The sequence below is a fragment of the Bos indicus x Bos taurus genome, chromosome 1 (genome assembly GCF_003369695.1).
Source record: "Bos indicus x Bos taurus breed Angus x Brahman F1 hybrid chromosome 1, Bos_hybrid_MaternalHap_v2.0, whole genome shotgun sequence".
Lineage (NCBI taxonomy): Eukaryota > Metazoa > Chordata > Mammalia > Artiodactyla > Bovidae > Bos > Bos indicus x Bos taurus.
The window spans coordinates 26,001,447-26,024,458 of record NC_040076.1 but is presented as its reverse complement, the minus strand read 5'-3'; the positions used below and the strand labels follow the sequence as shown (position 1 = coordinate 26,024,458).

General features: G+C 35.5%; 1 protein-coding gene across 11 annotated transcripts in view; it reads left to right on the top strand.

Annotated features, from left to right (window-relative positions):
- The window catches only part of ROBO1 (roundabout guidance receptor 1), a 1,292,504-nt gene that overhangs the window by 1,164,968 nt on the left and 104,524 nt on the right, over positions 1–23,012 (top strand). For all 11 annotated transcript variants that reach the window (XM_027550537.1, XM_027550771.1, XM_027550936.1 and 8 more), the window contains 3 exons: positions 4,976–5,096; positions 5,597–5,735; positions 8,159–8,286. In XM_027550537.1, coding sequence (XP_027406338.1) covers positions 4,976–5,096; positions 5,597–5,735; positions 8,159–8,286 — 388 coding nt within the window. The remainder of the gene's footprint in view (positions 1–4,975; positions 5,097–5,596; positions 5,736–8,158; positions 8,287–23,012) is intronic.

Below are 23,012 nucleotides of genomic sequence, written 5' to 3'. Positions count from 1 at the left end.
TTGCACTGCCAGCAGTATTTTTCCTTCATTTAGAATGCAACCTTTGTTTTTGAAAGTTGATATGGTATATGTTAGAAGGCATGGATGCTTCATTTGGAATTGTTCACATTAATGGTTGATACACTTGCAACCAGACTGGAAAGTGATGGGTATTTTTTCACTTCCTATCACTCTCTGCTCCCTGATCAAATAAGATATCTTTGGTGGGGGGTGGTTTTTGTTGTTACTGTTGTTGAATTAATGCTAAAGGTTAAAGAAATAAAAACTGTTGCTCTGACTCTTCTTAACATGTCTCTGTTGAAAGGAGTCCTTAAGGACTATCCAAAACTGCCCTGAGGTTTAGTTCACCGTGGTGAATGTCCAGAGGCTATGACTGGCATCTGGGGTACTGGCGTCTGGTGGTCATTAAGTCTTAAACCCATGCAAAGTACTCTTCCTTTAGTTGACAACAGCTGGGTATCTGTTGCTCAGGTCAGAGATCCAGGCAGAACTGACAGCATTGCTATCAAGAGATATTCTGTCCAAAGAGACTTAGTAGTGAATTGTTTAAGGATGATACCTGGTGCTATAATTCACAGCCTCTCTGCTCATTTACTTTGCAAAGCAATGTGAAAACATGATAAAGAATCATTTTTCAGAAAAAATATTTTCTAAACCTGGGTGCTTTAAAACTGCCACTCATATTAACCCTGCTGTTGTCTTTACTACTGTAAATGAATATTTCTGAGCCTTTAATCTTTCAGAAAATTGTAAAAATTAAGTACTTCCCAATTTCCCATAGGTATAATGACACCTATTTGTGTCTTCTATGTATTATTTAAACATAGTTCTCTTCTAGCATTCCAAGTCAGTGTTCTTTTAATCCATTGTTAGGATCTATTTTAAAAATAGTATTTATAGTGAGAAACACAGATTTTGAATGCAACATCTACTTAAGGAAATGAGATAAATTATATGACAGTTTGGTGGTTAGCAGTTTGAAATCGTCTTTGAAGCCCTTAATATAATTAGTGGTTTCGTTTTTGGTCTGCTGAATTCAAGTCACATTAGGTTAATGTAATTAAAAGCAGAAAAGATTTTGTGTAGCTGAACTAGTTAATTAGCCCCAGTTGGTTTAGTATGTTAACCTAGAGGTGTACGGATAACATTGTGGGGGTGATGCCTGAAAAAAAAATTCCTGTGTAACAGATACTGCAAATCATCTGACTTGCTTTAGGGTAGAAAATGAAGACATACCAAGAAGTTCATTTTAAGTTCATCTTTATTTCTGATTTTAAGCACTGATTGCAGGGTAAGCTGTATATGCCGTAGAATAACCAGACAAAAACCTTAATTTACTTTCTAAAAGAAAGCTTGCTTCTCTGTGTGCAGAGATAATGTTCCTTCTTGTATTCTGGAAATAAGAATTCTGATTGTAGTTTTTTTTGTGCTCACCAGAAAAAAAATATGAAATGGTTCTCTCCACTTTTGTTTGACAAGCTACATCTTATTCCTGAGTTTTCTATATAATCTTGTTAGTAAACAACACAATAAAGGAGATGAAAGCATTCTATAAGGGATTTTCAATGACTTCAGAGAAGTCTTTAAGTACTAGGAGAGAAGGCTTTTACCCCTAAGGAAAAAATCATTTATAGCTTCTTAAAGGCAAAATGCTAGTATATAAGAATCTCACATATCAAATACATTGAGGTATTCCTTACCTTAATGTCACTATTTTTTTTTTAACCTGAGACTGATTCTGAAGAAAAATATAAAGCGTAAAGTTATTTGAAACTTAAAAATTTTTTCGCCATCTCCTCCTTTCTCCTCCTCTGGCTCCTTCCCCAAAAGGAGCAACACCACTGGGAAGCTTTTGTTTTCATCTAGTATGTAGATAGCTGAGGCCCCCCCTTTAAGCGCTGTCTAGAGCTTATGGAAATGTGGGCTTCTAATGTGGTTACTACTGAGGGCTGGTTAGGTAGATGGTAATGAGGAAGAGAGACCTCTGCTTGGATTTTTGACACAGGCTAGATGCCAGCATATTGTCTGAAAGCTTAACACGTTCTGCATCTCCACTACCCGGATTATGTTAATTGAAGTAGTCCTGCTGCAGTGCAATGTTTAATATTGTGTCTGTTCATTATACAAACTCGTTTTTGATAGGTTTACAGTTCGGCTGTCAGATCCAGCTGCAGGAAGAAATCTGCCAAGAAATATTTCTTAGCTTGTTTTAAATAGTGCTATTTTCACAGTTATAGTATTTTGTATGTGTTAGAAGACATATTTTCCTTTCTCTGAAGAGAGAGGAAATGTCAATTTTTGGTTTTACAAAGGGGCACTAAGATTTAGAATATACAAAGTCACCTTTTACAATCAATATTTTTATATGACTCAACATAAAATGGTGATGGTTAACAGTAGGTTACTGTTTAAAAGCGATATGTTATATTTGATTGGGGTTACAGCACTAGGTTTTTGTTTTTTTTTTTCTATTCTTTTGCTTATTGAAAAGAAGAGGTCACCATGCAGTCTACATTTGTGACCATAGAGACTAGAATTATGGCTTTTGGTTTGATCTGTTTCAATTCAGCCATTGACATAATGCCAAAATTAGTTTGAACTTATGGAAATTGAAGACTGTCATTTTCATCCATTATTTTTTCTGTTTCTGTTTTCGGTACCTTTTTTGTTTCTTCCTTCACTTTTGTCAATTTCTGTCTCTATTATCTCAAGGAAAAAAGTTTCTCCCAGTTTTAGTGAGGTTTGTTTGATTTTCCATTTAATTTGTAATGTTCATTTTGGGCTATTTAACCCTTATTATCTGTGAGTATAGGGTGGAATGTAGGATTTTATAATGAAAATGTCTTGTTGATGGGATAGAAGTTATGTAGGAGCATTTATACTGATCTGGGGAGTCTTCTCACTGCTTTTTTCAGATAGAATAAGCATTTATAATATTATTTAATTTTAATCCCTCCCTCCTTTTGTCATTTTAATTCAGCATTTATCTTTAGGTCAGAGCCAAGTCTTCAGAACAAGGCTTGTGAGCCTCAGCACTATTGACATTCTGGGTGTGTGATAATATTCTTTATGTGATGGACTCCTGTGTATTGTAGTATATCGTTGAATTGAAAATGCAGCTTATACAAAAGCATATATCACATGATTTTTCTTTAGTAAAAGTGTGTGTGATGTATCTTTTATATCTCTATATCCATATCTACTCATCTATACTGAGAGAGAGGGAGGGACAAAAGAAAAATGTTCACGAAGTATTGACAGTAGTTAACTTTTGGAAGGTTTTTTTTTTTTCATGTGACATTTATTTGTTAGTTTTATTCTGTTTGAGAATTTAGGTAAGTATATATGAAAAGAATAATTCTGTCATTAACATATCTTGTAACTGCTAAAAACATTTATAAAAATGCTTCATTAAATAATACACTAATTTTATCTACAAAAGCCATTTGCATTCATCAAGAATCTTTCAGGTGACTATGCAGACGTTTTTCTAAGCATGAAGGACAGAATCGTGAATGATGTAGAGAAAAGTTACAAGAAGGTTCTCAAAATGATACCTGGAGAATCATGATCTTTTTTTAAATAAAAGGACTCAAAAAAATCAAGTTCTAAAGCCCCCCAAATTAAAATCACTTTGTTAATATTTGATTTTTCCTAATACATACGGATTTGGTTACAATCTCTAGTTTGGGGTATATGAATCGAAATGAAGCAATTTAGGCATTTCAAAACAGTGTGACGTCCACCGTTATAAGGTAGGAAACTCCTGGTGTAGGATGAAAAACAAAATTCTATTTGAATGGTTCCTTCCTTCCTTCCTCCCTTCCTCCCCTCCTTGCTTGCTTTCTTCAATTTTTTTGTTTCCTCCTTTGTTTAATCTGTAGACTATACAGAATAACTTTGAGATCAAAACCTCCATAAACAAACATTCTGGAAGTTCTCCTGACAAAACTTTTCTAAGGTTCAGAGCTTTATAGATATTCTTGGTTAACTGGACTCCACTCCCCACCAAAAGCATATTAAATTAAGTAAATAGTTCAATTTCCTCATCCCAATCTTAATTCATGATTAGCTTCAGCCTATTTACTGTACTGTAAGTCAGCTTATATTTGTAATTAATTCTTCTTCAAGTAATTAAGTGTTCAAGAGTGTACCCAAATGAATTTCCAGATGATTTATTGGGATCTGTTCAGTCTCTGCCTCCTAAGTCCCTAAGAAACTGTTGGGCAGAAATAAAATCTATGTTTTTTAGGACATGTCAGTTTCTGCAATGTTTTGGAAATTAAGATATATTCCTTTAAAGCAACTCTGGCAAGTTAAGTAATGAGAAATAGTTTTGTTTCCACATCTTATAATACTAGAATATGGTTCTTGAAATTACTTATAGCTAATATGTATTTGCATATTAATTATAGTCACATAGTATTAAGAATTTCCCAAACAGCGCAGTCCTACTATATAGCATAGGGAACTGTATTCAATATCCTGTGATAAACCATAATGAAAAAAATATATAAAAAAGAATGTACATATATTTATAGCTGAATCATTTTGCTATACAGCAGAAATTAACACAGTATTATAAATCAAATATACATGAATTTAAAAAATTTCCCTTTTTCTTTTTTCCACTTATTAACCAAATTGCTTATGCAATTTTTTGGTTTTCCTTTAATTAAATAATATGAAAGAACCCAGCCCGTCTGGAAACAGAAATTTCTAGTTATACAGAATATAATACTGTTACAAGAAATGTAGGTAAGGAAATATTTTGCCTCTTTTATATGGTACCTTTGGAATAAATTCTGTTTAAAATTATTACCTATAAATATGGCGAATACTACACATCAGCTTTTTTATTTGATTTAGGCTTTCTTTGTATGCTTAGAAAGTTGACTTCACTTACAAAGACGCCCGTCATATAAAAATTACTAAAGCAATTTTAATGATATTCATGTGAAAATTTTTTTTTAAGATACGAGGAGGAAAGCTCATGATTACTTACACCCGCAAAAGTGATGCAGGCAAATATGTTTGTGTTGGTACCAACATGGTTGGGGAGCGTGAGAGTGAAGTAGCAGAGCTCACTGTGTTAGGTAAGTACAGTTTTATTTGACTGGCTTAACTGTAAAGTGCATCTCTTATTATTATTTAGTACATTTATGCAGCAGTCTGCCTGCCAATGCAGGAGATGCGGGTTTGATTCTTGGGTGAGGAAGATCCTCTAGAGAAGGAAGTGGCAACCCACTCCAGTATTCTTCCCTGGAGAATCCCATGGACAAAGGGCTAGTGTCCTTGGGGTCACAAAGAGTCAGACGTGACTGAGCGACTAAACAACACCAAGGGAAAAAGAAATGGCCTCTTCTAGAAGGTAAACCAGTATTTGGGGAATGGAAAAAAGACAGATGAAATTAGTAAAGCAGCCTTAAATAAAGTAGCCGAGACATAGAAAGACAAATAGGAGGAGACACCATACCAAGAGAGAAGTGGGGAACTCTGTGGAATACTTTTTTTAAATTCTAAATCTGCTCTTCAATAACATCCAAAATGGCTTTAAGTTTCTGTATTTTTTTGAGATGACTTTTTCTAATTTTAGAGAGACCATCCTTTGTGAAGAGACCTAGTAACTTGGCAGTCACTGTGGATGACAGTGCGGAATTTAAATGTGAGGCCCGAGGTGACCCCGTGCCCACCGTACGATGGAGGAAAGATGATGGGGAACTGCCCAAGTCCAGGTATGAATGAGATTTTAATGATGGGATTCATCTACCCGGAATTTCTGTGGTTCTCATCTGACCACTGTTCACATATAAGCCACTAGAATGGTTTTCTCTGGACTCTTTGATCTCCTTGGACCAGACACAGTAACAGAGATAATTAGAATCAGAAGGTTGCCATGCTTTCTCTGAGAGTTTCAGATAAAACTGTACGTTCATGACCCCAACATGCCCAGGAACCCTTGTAAGATGTGCTGTTCCTTAAACAGTTTTCTCTTTGTCCAGACAGACTACAGTTAATACCAGTGTCTTATATGGGAGTAGGTAGGGAAGGGAGGTATAGCATTATAGATATAACTATGAACCAATTAAAAAGCAGACTTCCTTTTCCTTGGCTACAGTATCACCAGGGAATGGTAGAAGAGGTCAAAGTTTCTTGGTATCTGTCAAATCCTTAAATTGCCTAGAAGCAGAGATACACTCCCAGCCTTAGGGAATGAGGTAATGAAATGAAACTTTCAGGCACTGTCTTGAGGCTGTCATCTCTCCTGTGGCCATTCATTCACCAAACATACCTTGAGCCCCTATTAGGTTTGCGGGTTACAGCAATGGTTTAGATAAAGCTTCTGTTGTCAGTGAACTCACCAAAGGAGACATGTATGGATAGATTCAGAGTAACATAGCAAACCTTTTTATTGCATAAAGGTAGACCTGTGGGAGCAGAAAATCAGGAGAGAGTTCTCAAAGGGAAGTGACAGAGAAGCAATGTCTTGAAAAACATATCAACTTGATAAACAGAAAGAGGAGAAGAATATTCAGGAAAAGAGATATCATAAAACGACACAAATCTAAGAATGCTTTGTGTGGTGGAAAGTTAGCGTGGCAGCACATGGGGCCTGGGGCAAGATATGGGAAATCAGGCTGGAGACAGAGAGGCTGAATTCACAAGACTTTGTATGGATTAAAGGATTTTTATATATATACTTGATGAGCCAAGAGAGACATTACTATGAACCCGATTGCTTTTTAGAGAAAATAAAATTTTTAGCATTAGGGCTATCACATCAATGGGGGTGAGGCCAGTGGCTGGGTCACCATTGTTGTCCAGATAAGAGATGTGAACTGCCTGAATGGGGAGATAAGATGGAAATAGGATAGGGGTCCATTATCAAGACCAAACTGATGAATTGAATGATTTGTTACATATAGGGAACTGGTGAAGGAAGACAGGTGGATTGTGTTAGGAGAGGGAGTTGTTTTATGTGCTAGGGTAAGAAAAGAAAATTTTATATAACATATTAAATAGTAGGTGTCTGTGGGATATAATGTCTAATTACTAGTCAATATAATGAATTTGAACTTACATAAAATAGGAGCTAGAAATATTTGTGTAGTCGATCAATATAACCTACTGGATAGTTTAACTCAGGGATTTCATGTAGAGTAAAAAGAATATTAAAGTGAAATTTCAAGGGACATCCAAAATTTAAGAAAAAGGAAAATGAGACAGGGCAAGAGAATTCTAGTATGAGACTGTCTGGGTACAAATACCAACTCTGCCATTAAAATAGCTGAAGAACAAAGCCAGTTTACCTTACCTTCCTATGTCTCAGTTTTCTCATCTGCCAAATGGAGATGAGCCTAATACTTTATAAGTTGTTATAAGAATTTTAAAATAGAAAACCTACAGAAGACTTAAATTCTGACATATAATTTATTTAAATAAATAAGAATTTATTTAATGATCACCTAAATTTTACTCTGAGTACAGGAGCTTGACGAAAGAACTGAATAAGTGCCAACTTTGCCCAAAAATATTCTGTTAAAAAGTAGCTTAATGAAATATCATATGTTAACGCATATGTATGGAATCTAGAAAGATGATACTGATGAATCTATTTGCAGGGCAGCAATGGAGATACAGATGTAGAGAACAGATTTATGGCTGCATAAGTGGGAAGGAGGGAGAAGGTGGGATATATGGAGAGAGTTACATGGAAAGATATACATTACCATATGTAAAATAGATAGCCAATGGGAATTTGCTGTATGACTCAGGGAACTCAAAAGGGGGCTCTCTGTAACAACCTAGATGGGTGGAATGAGGAGGGATGTGGGAGGGAGGTTGAAGAGGGAGGAGACATAGGTATACCTGTGGTTGATTCATGTTGATGTTTGGCAGAAACCAATACAATATTGTAAAATAATTATCCTTCAACTAAAAATAAATAAGCTTTATTTTTAAAAAGTAGTGTAATATTTTTGCCCCTGTGAATATAAAAAAATGCTCATTTCTATGTGCATGCTTACATAGAGGATTGCCACATTATTTACCTTTTGCTTTAAATTTTCTGTTGATGTATAAATATGCCACAATTGTAACGATGGGATTCTTCAAGTAGAAGCTTACTTAACTGTGCTTTCTTTTGTTATGTCACTAGATATGAAATCAGAGATGATCATACCTTGAAAATTCGGAAGGTGACAGCTGGTGACATGGGGTCATACACTTGTGTTGCAGAAAACATGGTTGGAAAAGCTGAAGCATCAGCCACTCTGACGGTCCAAGGTAAGATCTAGCGAACGTTTTTGAGATTGACTTATAATATGAGATACAACATTGGTATTTTAGAATATGATAAATTAGTTTGTATAAATTATAGACTTTAAATAGTGCTATGTATATTTTATTTCAAACATATTTAAAGGAAATTATTGTTTTGCTTTGGGAGCCCTATAAGTGTTTGTTACAGGGGAAGTACAAGAGCTTTTTCGTCTTGGGCAAGTAGAGGAAGAGAATGTGCTTCAATCTCTGGGTCTTCAAACATAGAGCTTTAATTAAATGACAGTATTGCCAAAAAAATTTGATCTTTAAATGGAAATAAATCTACTGTTCCTTTAGGTCATGCACTTTCAAGTGTCTGTTCAGAACAAAAAGGTGAAAAGATTGTTTCCTTCTAGAATGTAAGATGCATCCACAGAGTAGGGTCTTTTGCAGTCTTTATCTGTGCACACAGCGCCTGTGACTTAACAGACACTCAGTAAATATTTGTTGAGTGAATGAATCACGTTTGTAGTTTGCTAATTTTGATGAAGATTTATTATTTGGTGTGATGTGAACCAAAATGGATGCCATATTCTACAAGTTTTTGAACGTCAAAGTCATGTCTGTAACTGCTATGCAGAAATGGTTCTGTTAACTCCTTTGAGTCCATAATTTGATATGTTTTTTTCACTCTCATAATATCTTTTTCCCTCTTCCATGATGTCATGCTGATTATTTCTTACTATGTCTTATCTGAGAACCTTCTTTTTTTTTTTTTTAGGGACATTATTTATTGTGGAATTTGAGAGACAGTGACCTTTAAAGAACTTTGTGTTGATGAAAAAAAATCCATATTTTGACAAGTATATAGAGTAAAAAGGGATTTTGGCCATAAACCACTTAGCTTGTTTCTGAGTATGACATTAGCAACACTTGCTCTGTCATCATTTCTGAGCACTGTCTCCTCTAAGGCTATTATGAAGAAAAAAGTGCCTTTTGAGGGAGTGCTTCTACTGTGGGCTTTCTACAAAAGAGCCTTGTGGGCTTTTTACACTAGGAAAAAAAAAAAAGAATAAAGAATATTTCCTTCCTGTCTCTAAAGCCATTATGTCCCACTTTGGGGTTTTCAGCTCAACCTCATAAAAACAAAAGAAAAAAAAGAGAAAAGATCAAGAACAAACATTGAATTTCTAGGGCCTAGACTCCTTCTCTTTAATCTAAGTTAGATTTGAACTCCACATAAGACTAAAACTGCAAGGAAAAAAAAAAGCCCTTTGCATTTAGAAAAAGCATAAATTTAAGAGATGTCAAGTTCAAGTTCAAAAGCCCTCCAGAGGGAGTGAAAGTAGCCCAGGATGAATACAAGACATGAAAAGGTGTGTCTATCTCCAGGCAGTGGTGACAGGGAGTTTGACTGTCTGTTACATTAGTCAAAGAAATGTTTCACTTTATAAAGTCCTTTACCTTGGGAATTTGATGCTTTTATAAATAATGGCTGTTCTTCTGTGTCTATAGTAGACATTGAAATCAAAATAGAGTTTCTTCCTGCAATCTTATACTCAATTCCAAAGTTAATTCAGCCTTAAGTTGTCCATATGGAATTTGTGTTCCTAAGCCTGGATTTCAGTGAAAACTGGGGTAGAAATGATCAAATCCAAAATTACTTAAGGAATTTAGAAGTTCTTATTTCAACTGCATAGGGTTTTTTTTTTAATAAACTTATGAAATATCTGTATATTGTTGAGAAGTTATTATCTTATTCAAGTATTAAAATATGTGCATTACAATACAGCTAGAATAATATGCACAAATGTGCAAGAAAGTAAAATGATCACCAACAGCAAAAGATAACTAAGGAGTAGAAACAAAGGAAAGTTTTCAAGGGTATCTTGAAAAGCTGTATATGTATTTTTTTTTCCCTTGAGATTAAATGAAGAAAAACACTAGTTACTGCAAAGGAAACTAATCAAAAAATGAATTCATTTGACAGCAGGAAACAGTTATGAGAAGTTTAGTAGCATAGTTGTTTTTGATTTCTGTATTTTATTTGTGGTTCACTTTTAAAAGGCACTATTGGAGTCAGTATGAGCTTAAAAATAACCTTTTCCTTTCCTCATTCCAAATGCAATAAATATTTAATTTTTAGAATTGATGTTGAGCAATAGATCCTTGTGCTCCAGGCAGAAGTTTTGGGGAAAAAAAGTTTCTTAAGTAAGGATGAGCATTTGATTTTCCATCCCCAGTACACTTATAATTGGTTCTAACATTTTAAAATTAACCCTGATTGAAGAATTACTTGCTTTTTTGATTTTTTTCTTTGAAATCTCAATTCTGCTCTTTTAGAGACCTTATCTGTGTATTTCCTTAAATATTCCATTCTCAACTCGTGATTTCTTTGACTTTTCTATTATGCACTCTTCAGTGCTTAACATGGTACTAGGCATCTAGTAGACACGTTATATAATGCTTGTTACAATTTGAAATAGGCATTTGAACTCCAACAAGAATTCTACTGGAGTGGTAGAAGTTTCACAGGGATGTCCCAGGGGAAATTCAACATCTTCTGGTGACTTTGATTCTGAGTGCCAACAGTAGGTTCCATTAAATCATATTTGAAGAGCTTGTCATCTGTGACGACTGCCTGGTGGTCTGTGTTTGAAAGGAGCAAAGTAAAACCTGGGGCTTGACAGGGTTTCCTAAACTTAGATGAAGTTTGTTATCTGAGCTTATCTGAAATATCTCATCATATATATCTGAGCTTATCTGAAGCTTATTAAATATCCAGGTTATTAGGCATGCCCCTTTGAGAACCTGATTTAATAGATCTTCGTTGGGGCACAGAAACTTGTTTTTATTTTTTGTTTTCATGCAAGCTCATCAGTCCTTGTAATGAGAAGTTATCGGATGAACTTACAGAAAGAATAAAGGGCTTTAAAAATTACTCTAGAGTTCGGGAATTACCAGAGCTGGAAGAAGTACATTACAAAGAATTGTGTAGTGAAGAGTATAGACGTTGGAGTCAGATGGAATGTTGTTGAATCTTATTTCTGTCGTTTACCTAATGTGTGACCTAGAAAAAGTTATTTACATTTCTTGAGTCTTAGTTGCTCCATGTATAAAAAGTGGACAGTAATACCAACCTCACAGCATTTTTCAAGTATTCAATTAGATTATACATATAAAAAGCTTAACATATTGTGTGTTACAAAGTGTTTTATAAGTAAGGAGCATTGTACTATACAAGTGTTATTGTTAGTGATAGCTTCATTGTTTAATTTTAATAATATTAGTTATTTCATAAGAAAAATAATAATGTTCAGATAATTCTAGACACTTCTTCCTTTGCAATTGTAAATGAGAAATCTAAAGTAATATAATCATGATAATTTATTATGTAACACATTATTAAAACTCTTCTCAAATATAAATCATTACATTTTTATAAAAAAAAAAAAAACTTTGACTTTTAAACTTAATGTGCTGGATCTTGTTAATGCCATCAAAGGTAGTGCTAGATTTAATGTTGAGGTTATGCAAAATAACTAGATAATTTAATGAAAATTATGACCCTTTGGGAATAGAAATGATTTCAAAAATGATTACATTTCATGTGTAATGGGGTGTTACTGTCATGGAAAAACGTTCAGCAACTCAAAGGATCTGTAGTAATTTGACCTATTGAAAAATTATTAATGTCCATTACATGACCAATAAAAAATGATGAAGTAATGCTGTTTTGAATGATAGCAATAGAAAAGTGTTTCTATTTAATTCTGAGTTAACCAGAAAATTCAGTCAAGCTAAACTTGATATTCTGTCATTTTCTGAAATAATCAAAATATTATTATCTATAGATGTAAATCATCAATATTGTTATATTTATGCCTTGTGTTTGTATGCACCATTTTCCCTCCATCCGGTAATAACATTTACACACCTCCTCAAGAATTCTATTTGTAAACCTAAAATACACAAACAAATTCAAGCGTCTTTTTAAAGAAATATTGTGTCAATTTTGATTGATTATGTTGTTGTTGTTCAGTCACTGAATCATTATTATATTTGCATTTTAATGTCAACAAGTGTTAAGATTGCTGTCATGGTAGAAATGAATTATCTTCTAAACTAGTGTTGCATATTGCACAATGGCCCCATCTTTTAAGGAAATAGATATATAATGTGGTATATATAACCATTTTATAGGTTGTGACATACCTATAAAATGTAAAGTCCAACTGGAACAGAATAGATGCAGAGAGGCACCCAGCCAAGTTTTTAAACAGTGTGCCATTGAAACTGTTGAAATATATGCCTCTGGTTGGTGTTTTGAGAATGGTTGTGGGTTTGTTTTATGTAATTTTACTATCTTAACCTACACCTATTAGGCCTTTATTAGATGTGCGCCAGGTGGGCCTTGAGATTCTTCATCATGTGAAATTACATGATGGTCAACCTGTTTTCCTACTTGTTTTCATTTTTGAATAAATTCATAGTTAATGTAAAAAGTGGGTACATTTGTTTCTTTGTTGAAAGTAGCCTTTTAGAAAATCATGATGGTTGCCCCTTCAAGACACTTATAGAAAAATAAGGGAAGAAAAATAACTTTATTTAGCACTTCTAGTAATGGAAAAATATTTAAAATTTGGATTTATGATGGCAATCATATCTATAGCTTTTTAAATAATTCCATGTTTTGAAGCATGCTCTGTTGAAAGAAAGATAGTTGATAAAACCTCAAGAGTTTTAACTCCAAATTTCTCCCATTTCCAAGTTTGTCCTCCACCCTAAGATTTTTTTACAGTTCTTTGGTTCAGTGATATTCATTGCTTAAACAGGGTAAAGTCGATGGCATTATTAATCTTTCCACTCCCTTTGCTACTTCACAGATAAAGCAGCTCTTATTACTGTCACAATTTCATTGACAAAGTAAATTTGTGACTCTCTATCACCAGAGTGATCGTATTCCCATTGCTGTGTCTGTCACAGGAAACCGAAATGAAAAAGAACTTCCATATACCAGCCATTTCCCAAGCAATCACATGTTATCTCTGCTGACTTGAACCATTAAGAAAATCTAATCCCATTTTGTATGTCTTTCTTACAATAGGCACTAAAAGACATACAGTCCTTCATTTCCCTGTAGCCCTGAGTGCTGGGCCAGTCAGACACCGGAAGCTGGACGTTCAGTTCACACCCCACTGCACTCTCCACAGGCCTCTCACAGGGACCAGTTAGTCTTTGAAGCTTAAGAAACAGTTGCTTTCTCTGCCCTTTCAGCAATAGCTCTGTTAAAAGAAAAGGCAGATGCCACACATCTCTAAACCAGGTGATGCTCTGTAACCAGACAAATGGGATTTCTGTGAAACTCCAGCTCTTTTCCTATAAGTGCTTGTCCATTTGTCTTCCCTTGATGTGAAATTGCTCCATTCTCTCCATTTCATCACCTGTTTTATTATTTTATTATTTTTTTTTTAGTTCTAAAATATGGTATCATGAATGATGTTGCTATCTCTTTAAATGTATTCTTGGCATACAATAGGAATGTTCACATGAATCATCACAAGGATGCGCATTCTATTCTGTCCTGAAGAAATATTATTTTGTCTGATGTTTCCCATAAGTATTCTGCCTTCCATGCAATGAAGGAGCAGAGCGCTTCTTCGTTAGAATTGATTATCCACTGACACCCTCTGGAACGCTGAGCCTTGAAGCCTAAGATTGACTGGGACCAGAGAGACACAATGGCAAAAAAAAAAAAAAAAAGACCAGTGCAGTCTTTTTGCTGATTTTATTGCTACTGATGGAATGTTTCCTAGAGCTCCTCTTTTTGCTGCTGGTGAACTCTGTGCCTCAAAACAAAAACAGAAAACCTTTGCTGAAATATCTTGGGCACTACAGTCTATGACTGACCCCTATTTAACACCCCAATGAATTGGGAATTGAACCATAGTTATGATTTTCAGTAAAACAAGAAGGAACTCTCAGGTTTGCCTAAGCTTTTAAGATTCTCCTTACCCAGTGTGGGAGTATTAATTCAGAGGAAATAGTAGTGATGCAGTGAACACAGGTGCAGATGAGCCGTAAGAAGCTGAATTTTTCCATATTCTTCATTTCAGCTGGTGGAAATGCAACATGCAGATACACAGTAGTAGGCAGCTTAGGTGTTGGTGGGGTCATGCTTTACTCTTCCATATCTCAAATGTCAGTCACCTTAAAATCTTATTTATTTTGCTTTTTAAATATCTGTCAACACCTTTCGTATCTTCTTATCACTGCTTTATTATCTCTTGCCCAGTGAAACTATTAACATCTAACCAGTTTCTTTGCCTCCATCTTGTCTCATAGAATCCATCTTCCACACAACAGGTACGTTGACGTGAAACACAGATTGAGTAATATTAGTTCCATCCATAAAACATAGTCATGCTTCCCATCTCTAATGATAGGATTCAAAATACTTCAATACTGCTCTGCCTAGCTACTTAGTCCTCTCTGGTTCCTGACTTCAGGGTAGTAGTATTATATTGTTCACATTTTTTTTTTCATGTAAATGTCACCATGTCCATTATGTCTGGGCTTTTCTTTTCCTAAGTCTTGGTCTAAAATGCCCTGCCCCCATTGACCTATCTTCTACATCTTCTATCTGTAATTACTTCCGTAATTCTTCTGTAACTACTCCTGTCCGTCGACACAGCTTAGGTAGGCATGTTCCAGAAAGCTCTGCAGACAGTCCTCACCCCAGTATCAGGCTAGGGATACGTGTTCATGGATGCATTGGATTCTGTTGCCACCCTTATTGCATTTCAATATCTGCTCAGTTGACTGTGAGTTCCTTGGAGATTCAGTTCAGTCGCTCGGTCGTGTCCGACTCTTTGCGACCCCAACAATCGCAGCACGCGAGGCCTCCCTGTCCATCACCAGCTCCTGGAGTTCACTCAGACTCATGTCCATCGAGTCAGTGATACCATCCAGCCATCTCATCCTCTGTCGTCCCCTTCTCCTCCCGCCCCCAATCCCTCCCAGCATCAGAGTCTTTTGCAATGAGTCAACTCTGCACATGAGGTGGCCAAAGTACTGGAGTTTCAGCTTTAGAATCATTCCTTCTAAAGAAATCCCAGGGCTGATCTCCTTCAGAATGGACCAGTTGGATCTCCTTGCAGTCCAAGGGACTCTCAAGAGTCTTCTCCAACACCACAGTTCAAAAGCATCAATTCTTCAGCACTCAGCTTTCTTCATAGTCCAACTCTCACATCCATACATGACCACTGGAAAAATCATAGCCTTGACTAGACGGACCTTTGTTGGCAAAGTAATGTCTCTGCTTTTGAATATGCTATCTAGGTTGGTCATAACTTTCCTTCCAAGGAGTAAGTGTCTTTTAATTTCATGGCTGCAGTCACCATCTGCAGTGATTTTGGAGCCCCAAAAAAGTAAAGTCTGACACTGTTTCCCCATCTATTTGCCATGAAGTGATGGGACAAGATGCCATGATCTTCAGAGCTTTAAGCCAACTTTTTCACTCTTCTTTCACTTTCATCAAGAGGCTTTCTAGTTCCTCTTCACTTTCTGCCATAAGGGTGGTGTCATCTGCATATCTGAGGTTATTGATATTTCTCCCGGAAATCTTGATTCCAACTTGTGCTTCTTCCAGCCCAATGTTTCTCATGATGTACTTTGCATAGAAGTTAAATAAGCAGGATGACAATATACAGCCTTGATGTACTCCTTTTCCTATTTGGAACCAGTCTGTTGTTCCATGTCCAGTTCTAATTGTTGCTTCTTGAACTGCATACAGGTTTCTCAAGAGGCAGGTCAGGTGATCTGGTATTCCCATCTCTTTCAGAATTTTCCAAAGTTTATTGTGATCCACACAGTCAAAGGCTTTGGCATAGTCAATAAAGCAGAAATAGATGTTTTTCTGGAACTCTCTTGCTTTTTCGATGATCCAGCGGATGTTGGCAATTTGATCTCTGGTTCCTCTGCCTTTTCTAAAACCAGCTTGAACAACTGGAAGTTCACGTATTGCTGAAGCCTGCTGTGGAGAATTTTGAGCATTACTTTACTAGCGTGTGAGGTGAATGCGGTAGTTTGAGCATTCTTTGGCATTGCCTTTCTTTGGGATTGGAATGATAACTGACTTTTTCCAGTCCTGTTGCCACTGCTGAGTTTTCCAAATTTGCTGGCAGATTGAGTGCAGCACTTTCACAGCATCATCATTCAGGATTTGAAATAGCTCAACTGGAATTCCATCACCTCCACTAGCTTGGTTCATAGTGATGCTTTCTAAGGCCCACTTGACTTCACATTCCAGGATGTCTGGCTCTAGGTCAGTGATCACACCATCGTGATTATCTTGGTCATGAAGATCTTTTTTGTATAGTTCTTCTGTGTATTCCTGCCACCTCTTCTTAATATCTTCAGCTTAATATCTTCCTTGCAGGTACACTTTGTTTACTTTGCCTTCTTAGTCTCATTGCTTATTGCAGTCTTAGGAGCATCACTGATGTTCATGTACCATTCTCTGTCTGAGCCAATCAAGGACTGCCCCACAAGTCAGTTAACTTCTTTGAGTCAGTGTTCTCATCTGTTGAAAAGAAAGTGAATGTACATGGACTGTAAACATCAAACATGATAGAAAGTTTAAAAAACAATTAAGAAAATAAAAGCAGTCTCATAAAAGTGGTTTATGGTTAAAAGCTTTTGCACAACAAAGGAAACTCTAAGCAAGGTGAAACGACAGCCTTCAGAATGGGAGAAAATAATAGCAAATGAAGCACCTGACAAAGAACTAATCTCAAAAATATACAAGCAACTCCTGAAGCTCAATTCCAGAAAAATAAACGACCCAATCAAAAAGTGGGCCAAAGAACTAAACAGACATTTCTCCAAAGAAGACATACAGATGGCTAACGAACACGTGAAAAGATACTCAACATCACTCATTATCAGAGAAATGCAAATCAAAACCACAATGAGGTACCATTTCATGCCAGTCAGAATGGCTGCTATCCAAAAGTCTACAAGCAATAAATGCTGAAGAGGGTGTGGAGAAATGGGAACCCTCTTACACTGTTGGTGGGAATGCAAACTAGTACAACCACTATGGAGAACAGTGTGGAGATTCCTTAAAAAACTGGAAATAGAACTGCCTTATGATCTAGCAATCCTACTGCTGGGCATACACACCGAGGAAACCAGAATTGAAAGAGACACGTGTACCCCAATGTTCATCACAGCACTGTTTATAATAGCCAGGACATGGAAGCAACCTAGATGTCCATCAGCAGACGAATGGATAAGAAAGCTGTGGTCCATATACACAATGGAGTATTACTCAGCCATTAAAAAGAATAAATTTGAATCAGTTCTAATGAGGTGGATGAAACTGGAGCCTATTATACAGAGCGAAGTAAGGCAGAAAGAAAACACCAATACAGTATACTAATGCATATATATGGAATTTAGAAAGATGGTAATGGTAACCCTGTATGTGAGACAGCAAAAGAGACACAGATGTATAGAACAGTCTTTTGGACTCTGTGGGAGAGGGAGAGGGAGGATGATTAGGGAGAATGGCATTGAAACATGTATAATATCATATATGAAAGGAATCGCCAGTCCAGGTTCGATGCATAATACAGGATGCTTGGGGCTGGTGCACTGGGATGACCCAGAAGGATGATATGGGGAGGGAGGTGGGAGGGGCATGCAGGATGGGAAACATGTGTACACCCGTGGTGGATTCATGTTGATGTATGCCAAAACCAATACAATATTGTAAAGTAATTAGCCTCCAAATAAATAAATAAATTTATATTTAAAAAAAGTGGTTTATGGGTTATGAATTGCTTATGCAAAAGTGGTGGTGGTTATGGTTATTTTTCTCATCTTCTTCCAAAACACCTTAAAACCCATTAGAATCCCAGTAATATTTATTTTGACCATAGAGATTTGAAAGTTTTTTATAGCTGATTGATGCATAGTTTGGTAATTGTTTTGCTTGTATGCAATTATAATTTTCTTTGGTTCTTTAATACTGAGACCGGTCTGTCAAAATCAGTCCTCAATATTTGTTGGACTGTGTTTTAGGGACATATTTTTGCTGCTGCTTTAGGAAAATTCTGTAGGGTAGAACTAATAACACACTCTTTTCTGACACACATATGGATTCAAAAGCTGAATATAGAAGAAATGAAATCTCTGATTCTTAGGTTTCTCATCTGTAAAATGGGAGTGAGAATGTCTTCCTCATAGGACTTTGTGGAAATTAATGAGCTAATATGAAATGATAGCACACTGTGAAGCATTGAAATGCTCAATAAAAGAAGCAATAAAGATGGTATGAAGAAGGAATAGAAAGAGAAAGAGGTCATTCCAGCGACGTGTCTTCATATGTGTCAGAATCAGGACTGCATGTAGCTTTCGTGCCCTTTAGGTGCCTGTCACTGGCTGTATGAAGAGATTAAAGTCAGAGTCATACGTGCACCTCCATCACTTTACACAGATACACTTTACACGGTAAACACTTTTAAGTAAAAAATGACTATCAAGTCTTCTGTAACTGTGGTTTTAAAAAAAATGTCAATTCTTATTCTAGTTGCTTCAGGAAACAGAAAATAAGTTAGATACACACAAAAAATTCTACATTTAGTTTAAAATGTTTTTTGTTTTTATTAATTGTGTGTATTTGATGTACATTTGAGACCCAAATAGTTTTTTTTTTAAACAGATCCATAATTAACATGACTCCCTTTGATCTTTAAACATAATTATTTCCCCCCCTAATATGTTCAATGCTGCTAAATTTCCTGCTGAAATAAATAATACTCCATTCATTGCTTCTTCCATAGTTATAATCCATATATTGGAACAATTGAGTTAATTAGAGTTAAAAATCATTTGATAGATGGTCTCCAGTAATAACTACTATATAATTTAAAACTTTAACAGTCTCAAAAATGGATCAGAAGTACAGATTTAAAACAAATGCACATTTGTGCATTGAACCTTTTCTAAGATATGAAATAACAGCTTTGAAGATTACCAAACCGCATGTGAATCTTACACAATATCGCATGTTGTATGTCTGGCCTTTTTTTTACTGGACCACTATATAATTATTTCAGGATGTAAAATTAAAATTTGAGTAGAAATAAAACAATGTAGTTGATTGTGGATTTTATTGCCAGTAGTGAGGGATAAACTTCTATAAACTTGCATTCAAAAACAAACTCTAGAGGAAAGAAAGGCCTTTTTGTAAGTTTGTGGTTCCCATAAACAGGCTTCACCATGTTTAGCTTTTTATCAGCACATGAGATCTGATTGAGTTTAAGAGTCATATTGCTTTTTAGAGCTGGTATAATATCTAAAGAGAAAAGAAGTAAGAGAGAAAAAACTGGACCCTTCAGTTCTGAATTCCCTTTCTTTGATGTTGACTTCATTTAAATCATTTGTTGGAACACTTTGCTTAAATTGCTGATTTCAGAAAAGCTGGCAGTATAATAGTACATTGTTTCTGACCAATAAGGTGGTTATTTGAGTCAGAGCCAAAACTAACAGTGTCAGAGGGCCTTTTTTGCAGGTTCAAGTCAGGTTTACTATAATCCAAGATTGTTGTTAAGGACTGTGAGTTCACTACTTGAAATGGTAAATAAAATATTTCAGATTAAAAAAAAACCCCAAAACTGTGAGTTCAACATTTTGAGGAAACACATATTATGAGGCCCTCTAAGTTTTACCTGATGAATTTAAGAAGCTTGATATGTGTGAGACATGTTTGCCACGGTCTGACAAGAGATGGCAGGCTGGTTCTTTGGGGAATGATTCTTCATGACACGTGGCAGTAAGCCACAAAGGCCCGGTAAAGTCAGTGGTACTAGAGTAAACAGCACTTCAGGGCTTCAGGGAATGGGATACACACACACACACACACTCACACACACACACAGAGTGTTTTATATGTATGTGTGTGTGTGTGTATATATATATATATATATATATATATTTACCACCTCCTATTATATGTATTGCTACTCTTAATGTTGAACTCAATACTTATTCAGAATACCCCCCTTATGGGATTTGTTGTGGCTTTTTGTGTTGTTGCTGTTAGTTGCTTTGTAGTTAAAAATAATGTTTTAAGAAAATTTAACTGAAGATTTGAGGAGCTAATGAGAAAGAAATGATTTGTGGTTATACGAAGAAAACCCCCAAAGACAATGTGTGATTGAAGACTTTTAAAGAGTCAGTATTGCCAGCTGAGCTCTTTGTGAACAGGCTGAAAGTGGACTGCTAAGAGCCAAGAGGTTTAATGAAGTCCCACTACAGAATTTAACAAGAGAATGATTTGTGAGAATGGCTTCCCCTCTCCTAACTGTTCTGATCCGGTGGCATAAATAGGATGCTGAGCTCCACTCCTGCTGTTTTTTTTTTTTTTTTTTAAATGGTATTTGATTTGATTGAGACTCAGTAGCATTATGGCCTATGATTCTTTTCCTTTATTTTTTTTTTTTTGGTAGAAAGGATAAAGTAAAGAGCTTCTTGTGTTCTTATAGCCTTTCAGAGATAGCCATTTTGACTCTAATGACTGCTGAAGATGTGACATTCCCTTAGATTTCTTTGATTTACTCATGAAGGTTTTGGGTTGCTTTCAGTTATTTCACACAAATTGATATAAATCTTGAAAATTATTCAAAAGAAAAAGCAATTCTCCACATAACCTTCCTATAGAGAACTTGAAACACTATCTTACTTTTTTTTTTTTTTTTTGCCAAGCAAGTATTTGAAGAAATAAGTAGAGCAGTCAGGTACAAGAAATAATTGGTACATAATGTGATTCTGTGACAAATACGGACACGGCACCACACTAGTAAACAGCACATCATGGATCTTCCATTGTGTTATGAGCTTTACTGGAATTTATTCATCTACATAACAGTGGATACATCTTTCTCATTGCTCAATTATATAGATGGATGACTTCGTAACCATCTTTAGAAACCTACATTCTGAAATAATGAAAGCAACCTGGAAAGATGTAACTGAGTTGTGTGAATCTGAAGCATCTGCATTACTCAGCCTGAGAATGAAATTTGAAAAAGTAGATTAGTCTCTTGCTCTAGTCATTTATGGGTAGCTCATTTTAAAACATTAAATTCATTACCAACAATCTTACATAACTTTAAGATGTGAAATTATGTTGTGATTTTGTGAATAGTGTAAAAAAATCCTAAGTTAATTTACATTGATATATTTATTCTGTTTTATCCAGAATTACTAGGACATAAATGATTGAGGTAACTCATTGTTTAAGAGAGAATAATCATAAAGAGAATGATTTTAGACTGTTTGACATTAAGGACAGCCTTTTCTTGTGATAAACCTGGATAAATTAAATATGCAAGATAATTGAAAATTATGGCTTATCAATGCATCTATATGTATCAAATTTTATTATTTGCTTGCTATCATTTTAAATATTTTATAGGTATACACAGAATGAATAATGATGCTGAACAGTATTCATCCTTACAGATTCACAAATCATTTCTATATATTCCAAACATTAGGGTCATCACTAGAATAGTTACATTATACAGCAACTGGTGTCCTCTGAGCCTTATTTCAACAATTTAAAATGCAATATGCTTCTTTTTATTTCATTTTTTAAAAGATTTTGTATTAATTAAAAATTACTACCTATTAATATCTTACATAAAGTTTGCAAAACTGATTAAAACACCATGAGCATTTTAATTGCTTTTAAACTGTTATACTCTCTACTTGATAAATAATGTGCCAGTATAAACACACCTATGGAAAATACTAAAATAAGTATAAGACAAAATGTAGCTGAGTAATTGCTTTATAGCAAAATTATGAGAGTAAGAAAATATTTCAATGGTTGTTAAAGTTAGCTTTAGCTGTAGGGCATTTATTTTGTGGGTCAGTGTTATTAGGAGAAAATTTAGAGTACTGCACAATTAAAACTGATAGATATGGCATTTTAAACCAGAAGGGAAAGAGACACGTGTACCCCAATGTTCATCGCAGCACTGTTTATAATAGCCAGGACATGGAAGCAACCTAGATGCCCATCAGCAGATGAATGGATAAGAAAGCTGTGGTACATATACACAATGGAGTATTACTCAGCCATTAAAAAGAATACATTTGAATCAGTTCTAATGAGGTGGATGAAACTGGAGCCTATTATAGAGAGTGAAGTAAGCCAGAAGGAAAAACATAAATACAGTATACTAACGCATATATATGGAATTTAGAAAGATGGTAACAATAACCTGGTGTACGGGACAGCAAAAGAGACACTGATGTATAGAACAGTCTTATGGACTCTGTGGGAGAGGGAGAGGGTGGGAAGATTTGGGAGGGTGACATTGAAACATGTAGAATATCATGTAAGAAACGAGTTGCCAGTCCAGGTTCGATGCGCGATACTGGATGCTTGGGGCTGGTGCAGTGGGATGACCCAGAGGGATGGTATGGGGAGGGAGGAGGGAGGAGAGTTCAGGATGGGGAACACATGTATGCCTGTGGCGGATTCATCTTGATATTTGGCAAAACTAATACAATTATGTAAAGTTTAAAAATAAAATAAAATTAAAATACTTATGATTATAAAAAAAAAAAGGTACTTTTAAAAAGTTGATGTTGTGGATGACAGAAGAGCCATTTCAAACAGTGTTCTTTTTAGATCATTAGTAAAGAGATTGAGGGGTGGGTGGCTCAGA